Source organism: Poecilia latipinna, unplaced genomic scaffold (assembly GCF_001443285.1).
Source record: "Poecilia latipinna isolate Pla-1442-1.1 unplaced genomic scaffold, P_latipinna-1.0 Scaffold105, whole genome shotgun sequence".
NCBI lineage: Eukaryota > Metazoa > Chordata > Actinopteri > Cyprinodontiformes > Poeciliidae > Poecilia > Poecilia latipinna.
The window spans coordinates 23,563-44,587 of NW_015112721.1; the positions used below are offsets into that span (position 1 = coordinate 23,563).

The 21,025-nt window shown below is 39.0% G+C and overlaps 1 protein-coding gene across 2 annotated transcripts in view; it reads right to left on the reverse strand.

Moving 5' to 3' along the window:
- Positions 1 to 4,321: 4,321 nt before the first annotated feature.
- Positions 4,322 to 21,025, reverse strand: part of ago3a (argonaute RISC catalytic component 3a) — a 36,430-nt gene continuing 19,726 nt past the window's right edge. Inside the window, exons 6-19 of one of the 2 annotated variants that reach the window (XM_015027703.1) lie at positions 19,013 to 19,147; positions 18,754 to 18,841; positions 18,233 to 18,380; positions 17,952 to 18,071; positions 16,860 to 16,982; positions 15,678 to 15,811; positions 15,333 to 15,517; positions 14,993 to 15,152; positions 14,812 to 14,902; positions 14,497 to 14,691; positions 13,451 to 13,585; positions 12,679 to 12,780; positions 11,419 to 11,618; positions 4,322 to 11,334 (exon numbers count right to left, since the gene is read on the reverse strand). In XM_015027703.1, coding sequence (XP_014883189.1) covers positions 11,226 to 11,334; positions 11,419 to 11,618; positions 12,679 to 12,780; positions 13,451 to 13,585; positions 14,497 to 14,691; positions 14,812 to 14,902; positions 14,993 to 15,152; positions 15,333 to 15,517; positions 15,678 to 15,811; positions 16,860 to 16,982; positions 17,952 to 18,071; positions 18,233 to 18,380; positions 18,754 to 18,841; positions 19,013 to 19,147 — 1,925 coding nt within the window. In that variant the 3' untranslated portion in view covers positions 4,322 to 11,225. Of the gene's footprint in view, positions 11,335 to 11,418; positions 11,619 to 12,678; positions 12,781 to 13,450; positions 13,586 to 14,496; positions 14,692 to 14,811; positions 14,903 to 14,992; positions 15,153 to 15,332; positions 15,518 to 15,677; positions 15,812 to 16,838; positions 16,983 to 17,951; positions 18,072 to 18,232; positions 18,381 to 18,753; positions 18,842 to 19,012; positions 19,148 to 21,025 lie in introns of both variants that reach the window. The other variant, XM_015027702.1, reaches the window with a different exon arrangement.

Consider the following 21,025-nt stretch of genomic DNA (forward strand, 5'->3'; position numbering starts at 1 on the left):
CACTGTAAGTGTGTAATTTCAGGTAGCACACTTTTACATCCTGCTGTGCATTAGTTCACAGGAGGTAAGTCACAAGCATCTCGGCTCTCCAGCTGGTGTCAGCTGATCAGGTTTCTCACCCAGTTCTCTGGGTGAACTGCTCCCTCTTCTGGCGAGAAGTGGAGCTGCAGGATTGTAACGCGATGGCGGTGGAATGAGTTGTCGGTCTCAAAGTTTGCTAAGCACCACTTGAATTACACTTTGAGGGCCACGGATTTAGACAAGCCAGGACTTACAGATTGTATACTCACAAATTAAACATTATTTCTTTACACTGAAAGTCATGACACTGAATTTGACAATATATTTAAATGGGAAGCAAATATTTAGGAACAAATTAGAGCAATAAACCCTCCTTCAAAACACTTCTTTTAATCATTCTTCAAAACACAGTTTGAGAGTTTCAAATGGTCTGTGGTTTTTGAAAAACCAAAAGAAAATACATTTTGAGCTTGTTGCATTTTTTTTTTTTTTTTGCCATTACATGTGATTCAGATTCATGCAAGTGTAAAAACCTCATTTCAAAGATTGGTCAGACTGTTTCTTCAAAAGCACATTTTTATTCTGTAATAGTTATGATAAAATTGTAAAAGTCAAGGAGTTTTTTTTGTTTGTTTTTTTTTCATTTCATTTCAAAGCACAATGAGGGACTTGCCTGGGGCACTGTTCATGCAAGAACTACCACTGTTTGCAAAATAATTTAGTCAATGAAAGCATGGTGGGCTTTTTAATAATGATAATAACAACAACACACCAAAATCTGCTAAACTGACACGTTTATGTGTGTTCACCTAACAAAAGGTGCGTGTCAGGTTGCTATTTCATTAAGCACGACCATATCACTGATGAGAGGGTAATCATGCAAAATAAGGATTCATTAAATGAACAAACACAATAGTTTAATATCTATTTTTGTTTTTCTGTGGATGAAGCTGTGACAGGAGTATTTAGGCTCATAGTGGGACATCTGGTTGCTCACGTTTCTATCGTATTTAAACAATGCAAAGAAGCAAACACCATCATTTTTGTCAAATGGATGTAACCGATGTGACATCTTGGCACACAGGGACTGACAGCCAGAGTGAGAACATAATCACTGTTCAGTCCCACCCTACAGAGCATCTGGTATTAGAAAACCTACTTTGCCACATTTTTAATGACGCTAAAGCTCAGCACTGCTGTCTTGTCAGTTGGTTATTGTTCTCTCATCGTGCTGCTGGAAGCCAAATGGCTCCCCAGATTTCTGGGTTTTCCCAAATAAATCTGTGGAAGCAGTTTTATTTAGCTTCAAATGAGCTAACATTATACTGATCCATGAGGAAAGGGGAAACAAAATAAAAGCTCAATTATGTGTGCTACACAACATAAAATTTAGCTGGTAAAACTTTATACCTAATAGCTGGTGTCGGCTTGTTGGTTGAAGTAAATTCAGTGAGGTACTTCTTGTAGCTCTCTGACATCTTCTTGAGGTCCCACCCATCACTTTGCAACTATGACATGCTTGCTGGTGGTCTTGCATGTTCAAATTGTGTAAATTCACCCCACATTATCTCAGATCAAAGTCTGGCCTTTGTTTGCACCCAGAAGTTTCCATTTCTTAATTCTAAGCCAGTCACTGGTGAATTTAATTATATGTTCTGAGATAATGTTATGTTTCAGGGTCCAGTTGTGCTTCAAATTTAAAATGTCTTATGTTAGTGATCATCCATCCATCCATCCATCCATCCATCCATCCATCCATTCATTCATTCATTCATTCATTCATTCATTCATTCATTCATTCATTCATTCATTCATTCATTTCCTTACACCCTTGTCCCTTAGTGGGGTCGGTAGGGTTGCTGGTGCCTATCTCCATATAACGTTCTGGGCGAGAGGCGGGGTACACCCTGGACAGGTCTCCAGTCTGTCGTAGTGTTAGTGATCAAATATTTCAAATTTAGACCCGCTTGTCCAAAGAGAACTATTCAAGAAGTCCAGGGGTTTCAAGTACAAGAGATACACAAATAAGTAATTTATAACCTTTTGTATGCAAAAATCTTTGCTTTATCAGTAATGTACTGATGGTGGAAATGTGTGCAGGCCCACAGGAACTCCAAAGGAAGTCAGGGTGACCAAGTGCTAAATCTTAAGGCTGAATTTCCGCCTCAGCATGCTATTCAGCTCTGCGGCAACATGGCAACGAAGCCATTCACAGAGTGTTGTATGCCCTAAAAGTTACAGTACAGTCACTTTAGAGAATTGAACTTGGGTACCCCTATAACACATTCTGGTAGATATGTTTCTACGCTTAAGAACAGAATAGTGAAGAAACACCACACAAGCTAACTAGAAATATAAATGAAAAAATATAAATCTATATACGTGTATAATCATAAATATAAATGTATAAATGAACATTGCCCGTTTTGGCGACACCCAGAGGCTGCGCTGCGAAATTGCATCATACTTGATGAGCCTGTAAAAAGTGGTGCAGAAAATGCATTAAGCAAAATTGGCTTTTTAGTAAAAGAAAAAGAAATATCAAAAACAATAATTTTATCTAATTGAATGTAACTATGATACAATAAAAGTTAGGTAAAAGCCTGCAATTAAACAAGAATAGGGATTAAAATAAAACAAATGTATTTCAAAAGTTGGGCCTGGGTCATTTCTTCAAACAGTTGATATGAATGGGTTCTCTCCTGCTTCCTCCCACAGTTCAAAAAGATAATTATTAGTTAACTTGGTCATTCTAAAATTGCCCTTATGAGTGCACACGTGTGCGAGGTCGTTTGTCTCTGTGTTGCCCTTTAAGAGACTGATAAATGGGTTAAGACAATGGGTGGATGATTGTACCTAATGACCGTACGGCAGATCTTGTTTAAACCTATATAATCTTTTTGCGACTAAGCTAACTGCACCTTTGAAAAATACACGTCAAAGCATAAAAGAAAAACAAATTTCAAGCATTTTGAAATCGGCTCACAGGTGTTTTCAACTACTTTGACTTGTTAATACCCTACACTCAGGTTTGCTGCATGGGGAATTATGTGTGATCTAAACCTATGTGCTGCCAACAACATAATTGTCAGGGGGAAGGAGGGATGTGGATCAATGTCAGTTTTTATGCACATGTGCACAGAAACCAAGGGTGGGAGGAGTGCAGCTACTTGCAGCTGCAGGTAGCTGCACTATTCCTACCTATTCTCACTTCTTTTCATGCAATCAATGAGGGACACCAGTAAATATTGCAGCAGTGGATCAAAATGCCAGCTCAGGGTGTGAAAGGATGATGATCATGGTATATACGCCATGTTGCATGTTTTTTTTTTACACATCTTTTCATTTACAGTTGTGCTGGGGCCTCTAGCTTGTTTGAAATTAACATTTTAAAAGCATACAATTCCCACCCATAAACAAAGCAGTAATTGCTCAAGTTTGAATGTGAATACGATGAAGATTTATGTGCCGATTTACTCGGCGTAGAGAAGGAAGTAATAAATGTTGTCAGAGAGAGAATAGCTTGGAGGCCCAACAGACCCCAGGATCTAAAATTGCTCTGTAGCTACAAGATGCCACAGTGAGCATGTGAATTTGTGACAAAAAAAAAAATTATATCAGAAACGTGTAGACATAATTTAAACTGTGCACTTTATGGTAGTGAGTTGTGCAGTAGCTGTGCACAGCGACAGTGAATGGAAGCCGTTAGAAATTTGACTTTTCTAAACCATAATCAGATCATGTTTAACTCCATTTCAGTAATGTTATTCCAAGAAAATCATATTTGCTCTTTATTATTCTTGAATGGAAGTTTTCTGACAGGATCCAGTTGTCGGCTTGTGTATGCTTTGAATTAGTAGTCAAAAGCACCATTTAAAACAAAAGAAAAAGAACAATGTCTATTAGGTGATAATCAATTTTTCCTCAGTTGGATATAAAAGATTTATGAAGATTTTTTGGCCCATTAGACCACTAACATTACATTTCCCGTCTTGTGAAAAAAAGTGGTCCAAGCAGAACCTTCCTCATCCTGTACATGGAAAATACGCCAAGTCAGCACAATGTAAATGTTCTTTCCATTTAGGTCAGGCGGTTGTTCTGCCAGAGTTTAAACTTATTACATCCATTTAATGTATATGATGTAGTGTATATGAAGCATTTATGCTTCTTGGAGTTACTTTATCAAAACAGTGGCCTAAATTCTTATTTTAATTTGTTTAATGACATTAATTAATTCTTAATTATTTAAAAAAATAATTCTAGCCTTAGTCTAAAAAACATCCAACAATGACAACTGAAGTTAAGCAAAGCATTTTATTGCAAGTATTAGTCAAATATACACTTCAAACTGAAGCAAAGCAACACTAAAAAGGCCAACAAACTATATGAGGGTTACAAAAGAAAGACATTTAAAACTTAAAGGAATAGAGCTGTTGGTACAACAGAGCCTTTGCAAAATACTGAGACATGGATCGTTTTTTGACTGCTCAACATGTACGTCCGTTTGCTGGTGCCTCACTCAGAAGTATCGGAGCCCAGGATCTCTAATTTGCTACAGTGAAGACAAAAATAAGGATATTCAAGCAATCAGAGTATACAATGTATTTTTTTTTTCAAATCCTTGGCCACTGTTATTCATCTTTCATCAAACCATCAAGTGTGTACAAGGTAAACGGCATCAGGAGCCTAATCTCATCTGCAATATTTGGTTTGAAATCTGCTGGAATGCAAAATGCAAAAAAAAAAAAAAAAAAAAGAAAAGAAAAAGGTGAAACGTGGGCTAAGAGAGTAAACATTCTGGTAAACATTTATTATACCAAAAATAATTTGGTTTAAAGGACAAAAGGGCCTATTTGCTTTGGAATATGTTTGACAAAACTTGAAAAGGTCCATGTCTCTGATCCTCCTGCAGGCTCAGGAGTAACCAATAATAAAAAAAAGAGAGAGAGAGAAAATCAGTTCATCACAACACAATTCATCCTTGGTTTATAGTACAGGCACAGGTCTCTGTAATCCAGTAGGCTGGGGGAACCTCATGGTTCTCATAAGGCCAAGGTCAAACTGTATCTGAAAATACTGTTCTTTGGATTTGCCATCAGTGATGAGACAATAATTGGTTGTAAAAAAAAAAATTAAAATAAAATCAAATTAAATGATTATATTATTATCCTGAAGCAGACAGTGCTGCTCATCAGGTGGAAACAAATGCCAAGAAGGGTTTCCAAATGCCGTTTGACCCAGACTTGGCTTCTATTCTGCCAAAAGCATTATGTAAAAAGCTTACACTGCAGAGTTCTTGAAAGAAAAAAAAAAAAAAAGCATGTTAGTGGTTTCTGTGTGAAGTGAGCAGAAATGAGGACACCGGTTCGGAAGTCATGACAGATCAAGTACGCAGGCTAGATTACTTGGTAGGCCGCCCAGGAAAAGGCTTTGCAAGGTCAACTCTGCATTTAAGGCTCAGGCATGTCTTCTCTTGTGGAATGAGACCTGTTCCTGCTGTAAAATATTCTGGCACCAGAAAGGAGACAATTTTAAGAGAATAGAAGCCAAGCCTACTTAAAAGAAAAAAAATAAAAATAAAAAAACTCAACATGACCCCAAAAATATTGCCTTTTCAGATAACTTTCCTTCCTACCTCCCACTCCACTCGTCCCGTACATGGCTAACGTACCAATTAGCAGCTTGGGATGAAAATAAAAGTCAGCTTTTTGACACTCTGGTCAGTGTGGTTGAGAAATGGTTCCCTTCGTCAGAGATTAGCTATATGTGGGGGAGGGGGAAATCGCCCTCTCAGGTGGTAAAAACAAAACAACAAAAAGTCAAAGCGGAAGATAATGAATAACTAGAAGAGTGAGCCCGACGCACGGCTGTAACAAGGCAAATCTTTCCTTAACCTCACACCCCCTGACAAATTGTTGTGCTTGCTTGTCTAAGAGAATAAGGCATCAACATTTAAGGGGAGGGGCTTAAAGAAAAGAAAAAGGGCATCTTCCTCTTAGCTCCGCCCCCCCACCACACTGCAAAAACGATGCGGAGACTCCAGCCGCTTCAACGCGCTCTCAATAAATACACCATAAAATATTCCGCATATATATTTCATATATGTATATATTTATATATATATATATTGAAAGAACAACACATTTAAATAGGACAACAAAAGTCGGCTCAAGAACAATCTTTTTTTTTTTTTAAATCAAATGAGTGTTAAGACAAAACAGAATATTTTGTTTTTCTTTTAATATTTTTTTTTTTACAGTTATAACTATTCTGACTCTAAAACAGTTACCGTATAAGAATATCGCAATCAGGCATTACTCAAGCATTATATGTCGTAATAAAAGCCATTTGCAGTTTTCTTTCATGTAGTATAACATATGCAGCATACCAAGGTAAATGAGGTGCAGTGTTTTGAGATTTCTTGTAATAAAAAGACTCGACCTTCCCCCTCCCGTCCCCTCCCACCCCCTTCGGAAAGAGATGTCCCTCGGTTCTTGGTTGTTGCCATAGCGGCTTGAGACGAGGAGGACTGTGCTGGGCAAACATTCCCTCCATCAGAGACGACACACACAGGCAGGGTGTTGCATCGCGATGAAAAAATTGCCACAGGTTGTTGCTGCTGCTACTAGGGCTGGGCATCAAGTGTAAAATCTCAATACTGACACAGAACCTGCTTTTCTCACGGTTGGCTAAAAGGACACTTGACTATTTTTTTCCCCTGCTTATTCAAGCATGTTGAGATCGTATTCGTCTTGCTTCAGTCGGAGAGAAACCATTTGAGAACATGATGTTTGTCAGTGCAAAATTAGTAAAATACATTTGCTTCAACAATTTAGGCCCCAACAAACTGTTAATTGATGCCCAGCTGTGGCTATAGCGACGCATCGAGTGGCAGTTTCTGAGAGGAAACGGACACAAGAGAGAAGGCAGACTCAACCGAGCCAAACGAAGCCACGAGAAAACGAGGCACACTTTAAATAACCGAGCGACGGGTTGGGTCTTCTCCAAGCCGGAAGGAAAACTGGAGGAACAGGGACTGAAACCTCTTGGCCATATGTCTGAGTGAGAGTGGCAGTCTCTAAAGTGCTGTGCTAAGTTCATCGCTCGTGATCAGCGTCAAAGAAACGACCCCCGCCGCCACCCATGCTCGATCCACGCAAACTGACCCCGAACCACATCCCACTGTCCCAACGAACCTCTGGTCCAAGACACCGAACATCCTACAAAGATCTACTTGGCATCATATTCTCCTATTCTACAGACTCACTGTCTCGGTACATTGACTTCCTGTTTGGATTGCCAACAAACTCTTGGAGAGCAGTAAAGTGGCCACCGCTGAGGAGATTTTATAAGTTCAGTTTTACATTTTCACATAACAGCACCATCGAGAGGAAAGGCACTTTCAGTGGACTTCTTCTCACTCCTTTGCTACCTCCCTGAAACAAGCATAGCAAACCAGGTGGGCCTATCAATTACTACAAAACGGTTAAATGTAGCTACTTCTACAACACAAAAAATGGAAAACCTTATCTTCTACAGAAAAATCTAAGAGAATTAGGTGTTTTATTCTTTATTCTGCGCACCAAACTATTTCAAATCAAATAACATAAAAAAAAAAAAAAAAAAAAAAGAAATGTTTGTTTCAGAAAACAAACAACACAATTGAGTGTTTACATCGGCAGGCCTGAAATGTTCTGGTTGTATTTGCAAGGAGCAGCTGATGGCATTAAAAACATAAGACAGGCAAACACATCCGCCATGTAAACATGTGTTCAACTGCCCTCAACATGCGTTTCAGCCTACGGAGATACAATCCTCCTCCTTCTTCTGCCATGCACCCATTTGTTCAACTTCCAACATAACATACCGCATAAAGCTTTCACTGATCATTTAAAAGTTCTTCCAAAAACACGCACACTTGAAATCTCTGGAAAGCCCATTAAATTGCCCTTCGGTTTCAACCTTTCATTTCCCGAGTAGGGGGGATTGTACGGCCACTGAATGTAGTCCTCCGGCATAAAGGAGAACCTTTATTTAGGTGTAAAAAATGAGATTACAGGCTTTGTCACACTGATTTGCCGGAAGGCTGACGCTCTGGTCATGGAAGGGGCTTGAGGCCAGTTTTTGGAACAGGGGTTGCAGTGCGACACAAATCCTTAGAGGATTTAACTCAAAGGAATTGAGAACTACGGCTCAATTGTCAAGTTATTTCCTTGATCATGTGGATTTGAAATGGATCACAAAAACTGCTCTACCCCGTCTTTACAAGGAGCAGTCAACACATTCAAAGGTATCAACAGCAAACTATTGACTACTGACTCTTCTGTCCTAAAATAAAATCTGCTCAGAGCATGCAAACATCATTTCATTTACTTTTCCAGCTGTGATAAAAATAAAAATTAGAAGAGCATCAAGCATCTTGCAAGCTTTTTCTTTTTCTTTTATCCAAACATCAAAGAAAGCGGTGGCTAAAGTCCACATCCCTACCGATAACAGTCCAAACACGTCACTAGGTCCAACAACCCCACCGCTGGTCATACAGGTACTAAACGTCTACACACTGACACAGGAACGAATCGACAGTCAGCTGCAATAATTCAACTTTGTTATATCTTTTTAACCTTTACTTATGATACATTAATTACTAAGATTAATAATTAGACTACATCTTTTCTGTTAGCAAAAATAAGTGGTGTGCATTATAGAACTTAAAATGTACAAATATATTTCATAATCTGGCATTTTAGAAAGGTACTAGTGAAATAACGAAGGCTCGAAACACACTGGCCTCCAGACTGCAAGGCTGCGACAGCGGAGGCAGGACTCTACGTTATACCTCACTGTTCAAAGGAACGTCTGCCGTTGTACCGTTCACAAGATCTCAAACCCCAAAAATCTAACCTTAAATTATTTGTAAATCTACTCTTTGCATCAACCATAGCAAAAGCACCTTATCCTGTCCTTCCATTCTGAGGTTTTCTTCTTTTTTTTCTCACCCTAACCTGCTTATTTAGAGTCTCGTGCACAGAGGCTCAGATTCAAACTCTTAGAGTAGCACCGTGCCTGTGTTGCATTTAGAAACACATGCTTCTTTTAGTGCAGTTAACTTTTTAAAAACATGTTCCTGAACAAGCTTCAGGTCTTCAACGGAGAGGAGGAGTAACGTGGGGGGGCCGCACTGTAAACACTTCCAAAGAAAATCACAATCATTAACCCAAGCCCAGAGGCGTACGGTGGGGGGTCAAAGTTTTTTCACTGCTGAAATGCTTCTGAGGCAGCAACAGAGGGAGCCACAGACTACACATTTAAAATGGGATGACAACACTAATGCTGCCATATTGGAGACGTTGTTTGCACCAATAAGGCACATCTCATGTGTGAAAAAGTCTTCGGTGACCAAATAGCTGCAAATCCCCCACATAACTCCTCTGCTCTGTTTTGAGGCCACTTCCTATTCAGGGCCAGTTAGATGGGCAGGAATTACACCTGGTTGACGTCTTCCAAAAAAAAAAAAAAAAGTTTCCTGAAAGTCTCTGGTTTCATCACAAGTTTAACTCCATACCCATAAATCCAGTCCATTATTTTAAAAGCCCACTGTAGCAGCTGGATTCATGTCTTTTGAATACTAAGTAAAAAAGGCAGCTCTAAAGGAAAGCTAACAGCTAACAAAAGAAAAAAAAAGGGAATAAATATTTTGATCTATAGTTGTTTTAAATGAGATGTATAGACAAGTCAGATGGCTGTGGACAAAAATGACAGGCATCAGGTGAAAGTTTCCGCTTGTGACCTCTTTAACTGATTGAAATGAAATTCTTACAGTTTTTTTTTTTTTAAATAAAACATTTCTGCCAGGCACTTAAATACTTCTTCTATATGGTCTTTACGCTCCACTTTGCTGCCATCTGTTGAGAATCTTTGAAAAACGAAAAAAAATCTCAAACACAATCACGATTGGGAGTTTTAAAACCAATTATTCTCTGAAGCTATAGTGGTGCATAAATTCCTTCAGTTCAAGTTGAAACATAATCATCACCATAACTGTGGTTGCACCATTTTTACCCAACAGCACTAGGTGACTCAAACAAAAATAATAATAATTACTGCCTCTTTAATTCAGAGGAGCAACAAAATAAATGAGTTAGAAGTGGGCGAACTTTTCATTGAAATATTAAATCCATGAGTCATTTAAATCCCCTAAATTCCTCTTCCCTTCGTTCAGCTGATTATTGCACTAAAGGAAACCATTGTCACAATCAAATTATCCACCATCATGAACAGGGAAAATGCAAGATAAAGCACTGAGGAAAACGAATGCACGATGATTGCTAAGAATGCGAACAACACTTACATAATTCATTAAAAAGGACAAAACAATAGTTTTCCGCTGTATGCAGATGAAATGACTGGATTAAAAACAGTGTTATACTTAAAGATACATGGCTGCAATTCAGCATTTCTTCCTTTAGATCAGCCAATACAAACTGCCCCAGTTCAAACCCGACAACTGACCGATACAATAAATCATAAATCAAGACGACTTTTCGTTGCGACTTTTAGAGGGCATTTATACCTCGTCGCCAACAGATGGCAGTGTGCTCAAAAAACATTTGTCTTCATTAAAGTAACACACTGGGTAAAAGTGACAGAAAAGGGGGGGAAAGTGGCAATGTGACGGACCTGTGGTCCATAAAGGTACACTCCGAATAATCATCTCTCTCGTTTCAAACCTCGGGGAGTATCGATAAACTACAGTAAAATTGAAAGAATGTAAAAGTGCTGCTGCTCAAACTGACTTGAGGTACTAGAGATGGTGCAGGATGAGACCAGTAGGAAGGTCTGTGCCGAAGGAGGGGAGAAGAAAAGAAACAAAAAACACCCACAAGGTCACAAACGAGGGAAGAAAAGATAGGAGGGGCCTGGAAAGGGTGGGAATAAACTAGTTGGCTGGTTTAATATTGCATAATAGTTTCTGTCTTGTTTGTCTTTAAAGCAGCGTTTGAATCCTCAGTCCAGTGTAGGGGTGCCTCCTCCCCCCTCCCTGCTCTCTCTTCTGCACAGTGTCAGGTCCACATTGACTCGGCATGTTGGGGGCGGGGGGGCTGGGCATGCACCTATGAGGACTCCTCGATTGGCAAACCAGGCGTGCATGGTTGTTTTTGTGTTTGTGCGATGAAGGTGATCATGGTTTGGGGAGGGATGTTTGCTCAGGCGAAGTACATGGTCCTCAGGGTGTCGTGGTGAATCTGAACAGCTTTGGCCAGCGCCTGGGGGTCGCGACCGTTACTCTGACCCGATACATGGCTGCCTTCGGCACTGAGGAGAGAAGAACAAACCAATGTCTGAATATGAGGCAAAAAAACTGTTTTTTTTTTTTTAGAGGTTGCTTGCTCATCTTACCTGTCATGCTCTTTGTCAACCAAATGGTAGCGGGCGCGGAAGGCCACCAGGTGGGCGTAATAGGCGGGTGCAGGGATGGAGACGGAACGGGTACAGCGCACGTAGGTGTGGCACAACTGGTAGGTGAGCAGCTGGAACTCGTCAGCAGTAAAACAATTGTCATCCCACAGTACATGGTAGTGGGAGGGTCGGCTGGTGCCCTGAGAGGGGACAATTAAATGGTAGAGCTGTGTAATTACTAGCTTTTGACCACAATAAAAAAAAAAAAAACTCCCCACAAAAGAATTAGAAAGATTTTCAGTCCTATATTGGTTAGATTACAACGCTGAGGTTGTGATTTTAGTAGATTACGAAGGTGAAACATCTGCATTATGAAGACAACCAAGGTTTAGCTATGATTTTTAATAGTATTGGATTAATATTATTGATTGTTGATATTGAATATTGATTAATCGTTAACTGGAGTATACAGACTCAAAAAAAGGTCATTTTGCTGAAAACACAACATGCTCAGAACAGTAATTAAGTTGAAACTGTACAAAAAATATTCATTTGTCTGTAAATATGTTCGACCCAGAACTCAACAAGTAGCAAATTTTAAGTTTTACATGTTTCAAGTTCTACAAAATAAAAACCCTTTATATTAAGCTACTTTTGGCTGTTCAATTATTAATCAGTTAATCAAAAAATGGTCAACAGATCAGCCCTACATTGTATTTATGTTCATTTGAGCAGAAAGGGCTGAATGTTTTACATGTCGATATTAGAAGTATTTTTGTTAGCTGCAGATGTAGCTTTTGCTACAAGTGATTAAGTATAAGATAAAAGGAATGACGTGTTGCATATTAGCCAAAAAAAAAAGTTTTCTTACTTTAAAAATGAACTGAATCATTCCTTGATTTGCATTTTTATGCATTTCTTATGTATAAAAAACTTCAGTGGTAAATGAAAAATCTGCAGCGTGTGCAATTTTTTAGATAACTAATCGATTGTCAGAATAATTGATAGATTAATCGGTAATAAAATAATAATAAGTTCCAGACCCACATTATATATTGAAGACTGAAAGCATTATTTTTTAAACACATCTTCATAGTGTAAATGTCAACCACAACTCAAACTTCAAATTGTCCAAAACAGGATACTTGAGTCATTTTATCTACATCATCAAATCAAAAAATAAAAGCAATGTGATTTTTAATCAGCACATTTGAATTGATTCTACAGATAATGACAAACAAGTGCAAAAACTGCACTAACCTGGATTCCAGCGTGACTGCAGAGGTAAAAATCAAACTCGTAGGGATGTGTGATGTCCGTATCCACAGTAGTACCAGCAGGAATGTTTCCACTGCGTCCAACCTAGCAAAGGATTTAGTCACTCTCAGTTATTCTATACTAAGGATTTTAGTATTAGGAGAAAAACTAAACAAAAATCAACAGCACATCTAACAGGCACTCAATACGCTGAAGTATTTCACAGAGTAAAAGTTAAAAACAGAAACAGTTCATGGAGCAACAAAGGCAGACAACAAAAACAACCAATTAAAATCCCAGTGCCCTTGAGAGCCTAATGCTCTGTATGAGAGTCTGTGGAGAAAATAAGGTTATTACTGGCTTCAGCTCAGTCAGGAGACCTTGAGTACCACTCCAGAGCGATTGGTGAGAGCCCTAATGCTTTAATCGAACGCAATTACTCAGGTCAGGAGGGTTAATAATCCAGTCATTTAAAAAAAAAAAAGACAAATAAAGAAGCATGTTTTCAGTACTTACCCTCACCATCCTAATTAACAGAGTAAACCAGAATTACCTCCTAATAGTTAAAACGCATCAAGAACCAGTGAGGTTGAGGTTTGTTTCTATGTTAAACTACATAGATACTCGTCTTTCTCTCTCCTGCAGAGACTGCACTTCCTAGACTAAACATTGAAAAAGAATAACCTGGTAAACACGATGCTTCTCACTTATCGCTACTGTGGGAGCAAATAAATAAAAGGACTTAATATGATAATAGTTTTAGGTTGGGACTTACTCTCTCGTTACGGTCGGCACAGAAGAGGCGAGTATGGTGGCGTTTTTGCACAACAATGTAGGTGATGCCTGGCTGGTACTCCTTCTCCAGGCTGATGCAGGCCTCCCGGATGGCCAGCAGCTCATAGTACAGCACCTGATGAATGAGAGGCATCCTTCTTAATGACTTTCAGTAAGAGGAACGAAAACGTACACAAGTACTTTCAAATCACAAAATTAAGCTCAAATCAAATCCTCAATCTGCATCAAATGTTTCCTTCAGATGATGGAAATGCAACATTATGGGTCGCTGTTAGTCTTTATTATTTTGAGTTTTGGTTCTAACGGAGCAAACAGCCAACAATATTACAGGCAAGCCAAGTATAAACTAATCTCAAGCCTGCAGCAGCTGCAGTACTGATCAGCAAAGCACGGCTAACAGCTGTTGCCTGCACACAGTGATGCGATCAGTGGGATATTTAAACATGCAAAGGTCTGGTAAAGCAACTGCAATAATCTAAACACATTTTATATAAGGAAGTTCTCCCATTTTTATTTTTTATTATTATTTTTTGGTACATGCAGCTTCCATAGTCACTTAACAGCCATGTTATCCAAAAGTGGATAACATACTAGAAAACATTTCATTCGAGTTCATTGTTTTTAGATTTAAAATTCTGTCGCATGAAAAGTTTAAAATATTAAATCTTCTATGTGACTGTTGGTAATATTAGCAATTAACATTACATAAAACAGAAATTAGCTTGTTTAACAATACATGTTCTAAAACAAACAAAAAAAAAAAAAAAACAGCCAAGATTAAAATGTTCCAATGTACAAATATGTCATAAAAATTAACAATAGGAAAAAGCTACGAAACAGTTTTTTATATTTGGGTTTCAATTCATAATCGGCAAGATTAAAGGCAAAAACAAACCAGGAAAATCCTCTTTCAGCTACACCAGATTATCCCGGGATAAATCCAAAAGCCTGGGGCAACAGATTTTTTTCCATCCAAGTAAAATTAAAAACAGTTTGAAGAAATAAAGTTTGTCAGAGGGAGCGCACCTGTCTGAACTGGCCTTCTGAAACCCCGTCCCTGTAGAAAATGATCCTGGTGGGCTTGTAGCGGGTCGACTTGTAGAACTGGATGAGCAGCTCCCGCACCATGGAGGCCAGATCCTGGATGACCTCCTGCCGGGGTCTTTGGACACGCACCGTGGCACAGTACCTGCTGGGGTGGGCGTCCATACTGCCTACCACCTGAGAGGGAACATTTGAGAGAGGAGTAGTAATGATGAATCACAGGAAGGGAAAAAAAAAAAAAGAGAGAGAGATCAGGAGAAACAAACAGGAAAATGTCCAAATCGACATGAAACTAACCGCTGCAATCGAAGGCTTCTTCCCATCGCCAGCTGGCGGATGTGTAACGTCTGCCCCCAAGAAGATAACTGGCTGCTGAAACACTGATGGCCTGAAAATAAAAACAACATGATGGTCAGATTAATCAGAGATATTTTAAACAAACTGTGAAGAAAGAGTGTGAAAATTCGTCATGACCAACCGTTGGTGAGGAACCAGGATGTTGTTTATTCCTCCCAGCTTCACGTTGATCTTCAGGCAGAGGTTGGAGAGAGTCTGAGGCGACGTCTTCACTACATTCTTCACCTGAACACATTGAGTCGCCATGCCCAGGAGGGTGTCTCCCACTCGCTTCACTTCAGCTTTGGATGATTGAACAAAAAAAAAAAAAAAGCACTTTAAAGGGTCTTGTACAGTTTTTGTTGCTGGTTTATCTCATAAAAGTATTCAACTTTATTTTCTAACTACAACCACCTGTGAGCTATTTGCATTTTAAATAAAAAAACAAAACAAACAAACTTATATTTGAGTAGTTTTCTAACCATAGACCGGAGTCTTTCCAGGCAGGATGACAATGATGAGCTGCAGCCCAGCGTAGGTGTTCTTCAGGTGTCTGAACATCGGCTCCACGCTGTCGGCCCCCTGGGCGTACTTACAGAAGCACGGCTGGCCTTGGATGGGCATCCCAGCATCCTTTGAGATTTTACGTAGCTGGTCCGTGAAACCCCTGCAAGCAAGATTGAACGATTCAAAAACTACTGAGCAACATTCATCTATAAATAAATAAATAAATCAAGGCCAAAAAAAAAAAAGTAACATATACTCCTGTGGTGTTTAAAGTGACGCACTTTTCTTCCTTAGATACGAGACTGAGGAAGCAGCCTTACTTGAGAATTTCTTCCCGGCACTGTCTTTGTGTGGCGAAGCAGGCGATGGCCCACATCTTTATCTCCACTCCAGTGTGGAACTGCTTCCCCCTCATGTCCCAAACCCCGTGGCTGGGTGTGGCTACCGTGCGGTTCTGGAACGACATCACACACTCAACACATGGACTGAAGATTAAGTGAGCAAAAAATGTTCAGAAGACACACTTGAACAGACAAACAAAAGTGACAACAATGGAAAAAATAAGTAAATAAAAAAAGCACAAAACTCATGCACCCACCAACTACATCATTTATTCACTGGAGATCACACTCAGACAAGCAGCAGCTGGTAAAAGTTGTCAAACAGCTTTAACTTTAACACATTGTATCTCGTTACAACAGCAAACTTCTATTCTTGGGGAATTTATGATTGGAAACTTTAGATTTCTCTTTTGAAAAACACTTTTGAAAACTGTTTAATTTTTTTTTTACCACTTCACATTTGATTTGTGTTGGTCCATAACATAAAATCCCAGAAAACAAGAGAAATTTGTCACTGTAACTTGACAAAAATGAATTAAATAATAAATAAAGGCATGAAGAGATTCTAAAATAAGATTTTAAATTCAAATGTCACAATAGCTTATTGCAAAGAACTCTAAATTTTGGTATGTTGCTGGTGTGATGCAATAAAGTGTCTGAGAAGCAAATTTTGGGTGTGTGTGACTGATTTGAATGAATAAAAAAAAGGTGTGTTTCCTCCAGTAGGATAAACAAATGTTAATCCAAAACATAGTTCAGTCTCAATAGGCTGCCTTTTCAGTTTATCCTAACTAAATAAAGCTGTTGCATGTCATCTATGCAGACAACCATTAATACCAAGATGCTGGGGAAATACACCAGTCAAACATAATTTGGGAATCCAAAACAATTTTTCTGATGCTTAGTTTCATAATTTAAGTATTTAAGGAATACTTTGGATCTAGAAAACCTTCTTTTTTTAATTATATAAATTGGATTAAAGGTTACACTATTGAGACTCAACATGGGCAAAAAATAAATAAATAAATAAAATAGGACATCAAATACAAACAGAAGGCAGTGATTAGTTCCCCACAGAGACAGAGGGGCAGAGCGTGTCAGACAAACGGAGAGAATGGGCGTGATTTAAAAGAAGGGTACCATAAAGTGCTCAGTGCTCACCCTGCCGCCGTACTGCAGCATGGGGGCGGGTAGCACTCGCCCCGTCACATGAGCCATCTCGTCGCGCACTTTGAACTGGAACTCCTGCACAAACGGGTCCGCCTCGTAGTTGGCACTTCGCACCTGCAGGAAAAGGGAGGCGAGGGATTAATTAATGGTCAGCAAGGTTGATGCTGGGCAGCTAATCACTGCATAAAAACACCTGGAGACTGACGGAAAGAGAATTCCATCTAAACATTTTACGATTTTGTCTTCATCTTCTATCGGATTCATTATGCGGTTCTCACAGACACGCTTTATCAGACTGAATTTCTTTTTCATCCTGTAAGTTTCAGTCAGTAGAGCATGAAAACACTGTTTGAAGCGATCTCCTCCGCTCTAACCCAGCCATTTTTATTTTCAGAGAACAGCTGGGGAGTGTAATAAGGTAACGGCGCATTTACAATGCGTATTGTTAATCTGCCTTGGGCAATCAGTGCAGTTTTTCAGCCTCTCTTATAAACAACATGCTGTTGAGACGGTCGCAGATTCACATTAAAGCCATTTAGGCTGGGGCATTTTTCTGACCTTGGGCAGATCTGTGCTGTAATTGCCAAATGTGGCGGAGAAGCACAGAGACATGCCTCCAGTAATAACACAAAATGAGAACAAGGGAGAGTGAGGTAATTATAAAACCAGTAATTTACCACAGAGATGGGCAGAGAGTATTATGGAGCCGAAGATGTGGACCTTCCGTTAATTAGCTTCTGTTCAAATATTCTATAGTAGAACTAGTAGAACTCTGCAGTAAGAACTAGACTTAATGCAGAGAGAAAACATGCTGACAACTTCGTCTATCGTCAAACATTTCATAAATCTTTTCTATAAAATCATTTCATACGGTGCACAGTGACAGAGGCTTTGTATTCTATTCGATTTAATGTCACGCTAATCAATCGTCCAATAATTAGAAGTAAATTTAAATGCTGTGAATTGTATTTTGAGCAGATAGATTTTATATACATATATATATATATACATATACATATATACATATACATATATCAGAAATGGTCTGCTGCAGTAGTTTATAAATGGTTCTCCAAAACTCACCAGCCTGCTGATCTCCTCCTGCCTGTCGGGTGCAGAGCGAGCTGTGGCTTTAATCATAGTGGAGGTCTGATTATCCGTCAGCTTCTTGATGCACCGCTGACCCGCGACAATGTTACACACCTGACAGAAAACAAAAAAAGCTAAGTTTATTTCTCTATATTTAGCCAGTAAAGGACTTTTTTTTTTTTTTAATCCAACAAGTTTTTACAGCTGCTCAATTTATTTTTCTAATGCAGGTGACACAGATTTGATTAAAAGAAAAAAAGCTGGTTTTCTCTTACCTCCAGGGGCAGGTAGGTGTGCTTTTGCTCCTGGCCCACCTGCAGACAGGGCAGATGCGGGTACTTGAGCTGCAGGTTGTACTTCTCCCTGAAGTACTGGGCTACTGTGCGTTCAACTGTCTGACCGTTCTCCAACTGCAGAGGGAACCTAAGGAAGTAAAACATATCAATATAAATCACCGATCCATTTTCACACGGTGCCATCCATGAGTGGAAACTCTCAATTCCATTTAGAAACTTCAAATTATACAAACTCATAGATATGTTATAGCAATGGTAGCAAAACAATGAATTATGACTCCTGAGTTTAAGCGTTTGCTGATTCATTTTTATGTTTTTAGCCAATAGAAATCAAAGCTGGGTGTTGACAGACTGTTCAGCCATAAATAAAATAATAAAATAAACAATCGAACGAGTCTGCTCCTATCTGCAGTGTTTGTTGAGCTGATGATGACCAAACACTGTCCCCTGTCCTCCCCTCCTCTTTTCATGCCCTACTGCATGCCAACACACTGACTCACGTTTGATGGCTGGCAGGACGACGGGTCACGTTGCAAACACGGTACTTCCTCCGCATCGTTCCACAGTGTGTCACTTCCACCTTTAAACCTGGTGGACATCACCAAGGTGTCAATTAAACACAAATGCTCCTGTGTGAACGGCTGTGTCATGTGCTAAAGCTAATCTTGCTCAACCGCTCGCCAAGCAAACACACACGCTTCAAACTGAGTTAAAACTTGATTTATGACGTGGAGGCAGATCTCAAATCCCCTGCATCACCTTTGATTTCTTTGGTGAATTTGACCCTGTGAGAGTCTGTGAGGGGGCGAGGCTGCTCATCTATGTTGTGGATATCCAGCACTTCGCACATGAACTGGATAACTGGCTGGGCTTTGTAGAAGGCGGTGGCAGAGACTGAAAGACAAAGAACAATTATTGATTATTTAATAGATTTGTCACAATTAAAAACTTTGCTGTATGATAAATTCTCCCAAAAGTTACAGCACAAAGTGAGAATAGTGTTGTTTTGAGACAATTTTTAAATATGATCATGTTAATGGAATAATAATGCAGGTTTGCCCTCTCAAAGATCAATAAACTTTAATTTACAAGGAGCAACTTACACTGGAATTAGAAGACATGTTAACCAAAATAAAATAAAAAAAAACTAAATCAAAAAATTGGAATAACCAAATATAACAAAAATGATTATGAAGTCTGTTCCCTTCAGGAAACATTAAGCATTAGAAATGGTGCAGGAAAAGCAGGTAAAACTTTTGTGATCATCTAACTCATTTTAATTTATCATGCCAATTAACTTAGGACAGAAAAAACTATATCTGAAAAGAAAATTGTGAAAACCTAATGCATTTAACATTTCTGACTGTCACAGTGTCAGTGAGGCGTTTTAAATAACAGTGATACAAAAAGCTATTTAAAGGAAAACTCTTTCCTATGATGAGTTTACAGGGAGTTGATTCTGCGAGAGAGACAGCAAGTTGTCCAGTTGATAAGAGGTACTGAAATGTTGCCGTTTTTGAAATCTCAGACATGAAGTCCTGCAATCTCTAGAAAAAACACAAATACCCGTTTTAGAAACGCTAGCCATGCTAACAGTATTAATAGCCACATTAAAATGTCAACCTTTTGTCCTCGTTTTAAAATCAGTGTAAAATCCTGTTCAACAAGCAGTACCCAGGCACACACACATACACAGTAACACTGCCTTTGCTCCAAGTGCAAATAATTAATGACGTGTCGAGGCAGAAAGGCAAGAAAAACAGTCTCAATGCTGTATTTAAATCAAGGTTAAGGAAAATTGGAGCTGCATGAAAATTATATTGGCAAGTTAAAGCTAAAAAAGAAGGGGAAAAAAAACAGATCGGTAGTTTGCCACGTTTTAATTGGTGCGTCTCTTGTTGGCATGACAACTCCAACTACAAGGTTCACCATTCTGCAGGACCATATGTTCATGATGACTTGGTTTTGAGTCATAGGCTAACAAGCTAAATCAGGAGGTGATAAATAGATAGTCATTTGCAACAGAGACACAGAATAAAAGTTCCTGAATGAAGATTTATACAGAAATCTTTTATGATAACTTCTACTGTATGCTTACAAATACACCATTTTCACGATTGCCTCGTTAAGGTTTGAACAAAGCTCAGGGAGGAAAACAAAGACTAAATGCAAAATACAGCAGGGTGGGTTTTGATGTAAAATAAAATGCATAAATAGCTTTTCTAAAAATTATACAAATGTTTATGATCCAAAAATAATGCAACCAATGTACCAAACCTCCGATTTTCAAAAATAGGAGGTGACAACACTGCAACTGACCTCCCATGCAATAACCTTTTACTTTAGCAGTTATGATGAATGATCTAATCTAACTTCACTGCCGCTACACCTATCTGGGCTTTTCATGACAGTGTGTAGGAGGGCAGATTTGGTAAAGAGATGAAAAGGAAAAATTACCCACTTGTCAAACGATATTTCCAGTACATAATTGCAATACTGAATGATTTACAAACAAAGTTCTTGTTACAGATGGAGATTAGACAAGTCTCGGGTCAGGCAGCTGTTTATAAATGTTGTCAGACTCCAAAAATAGGGCAAAGAGGGGATCCACCGATAAGAGACAAAGACCTAAACTCAACCAGGGGTTTTAGGCATTCGCAGCAATACAAAAGCTGTGTTAAGGAAATGCCGCACATAGCTAGACTCCAACAACCCACGACCACCCACAAGTCTCAGCAACTGAAGCAAACGCCGACACATTCATACACAAGC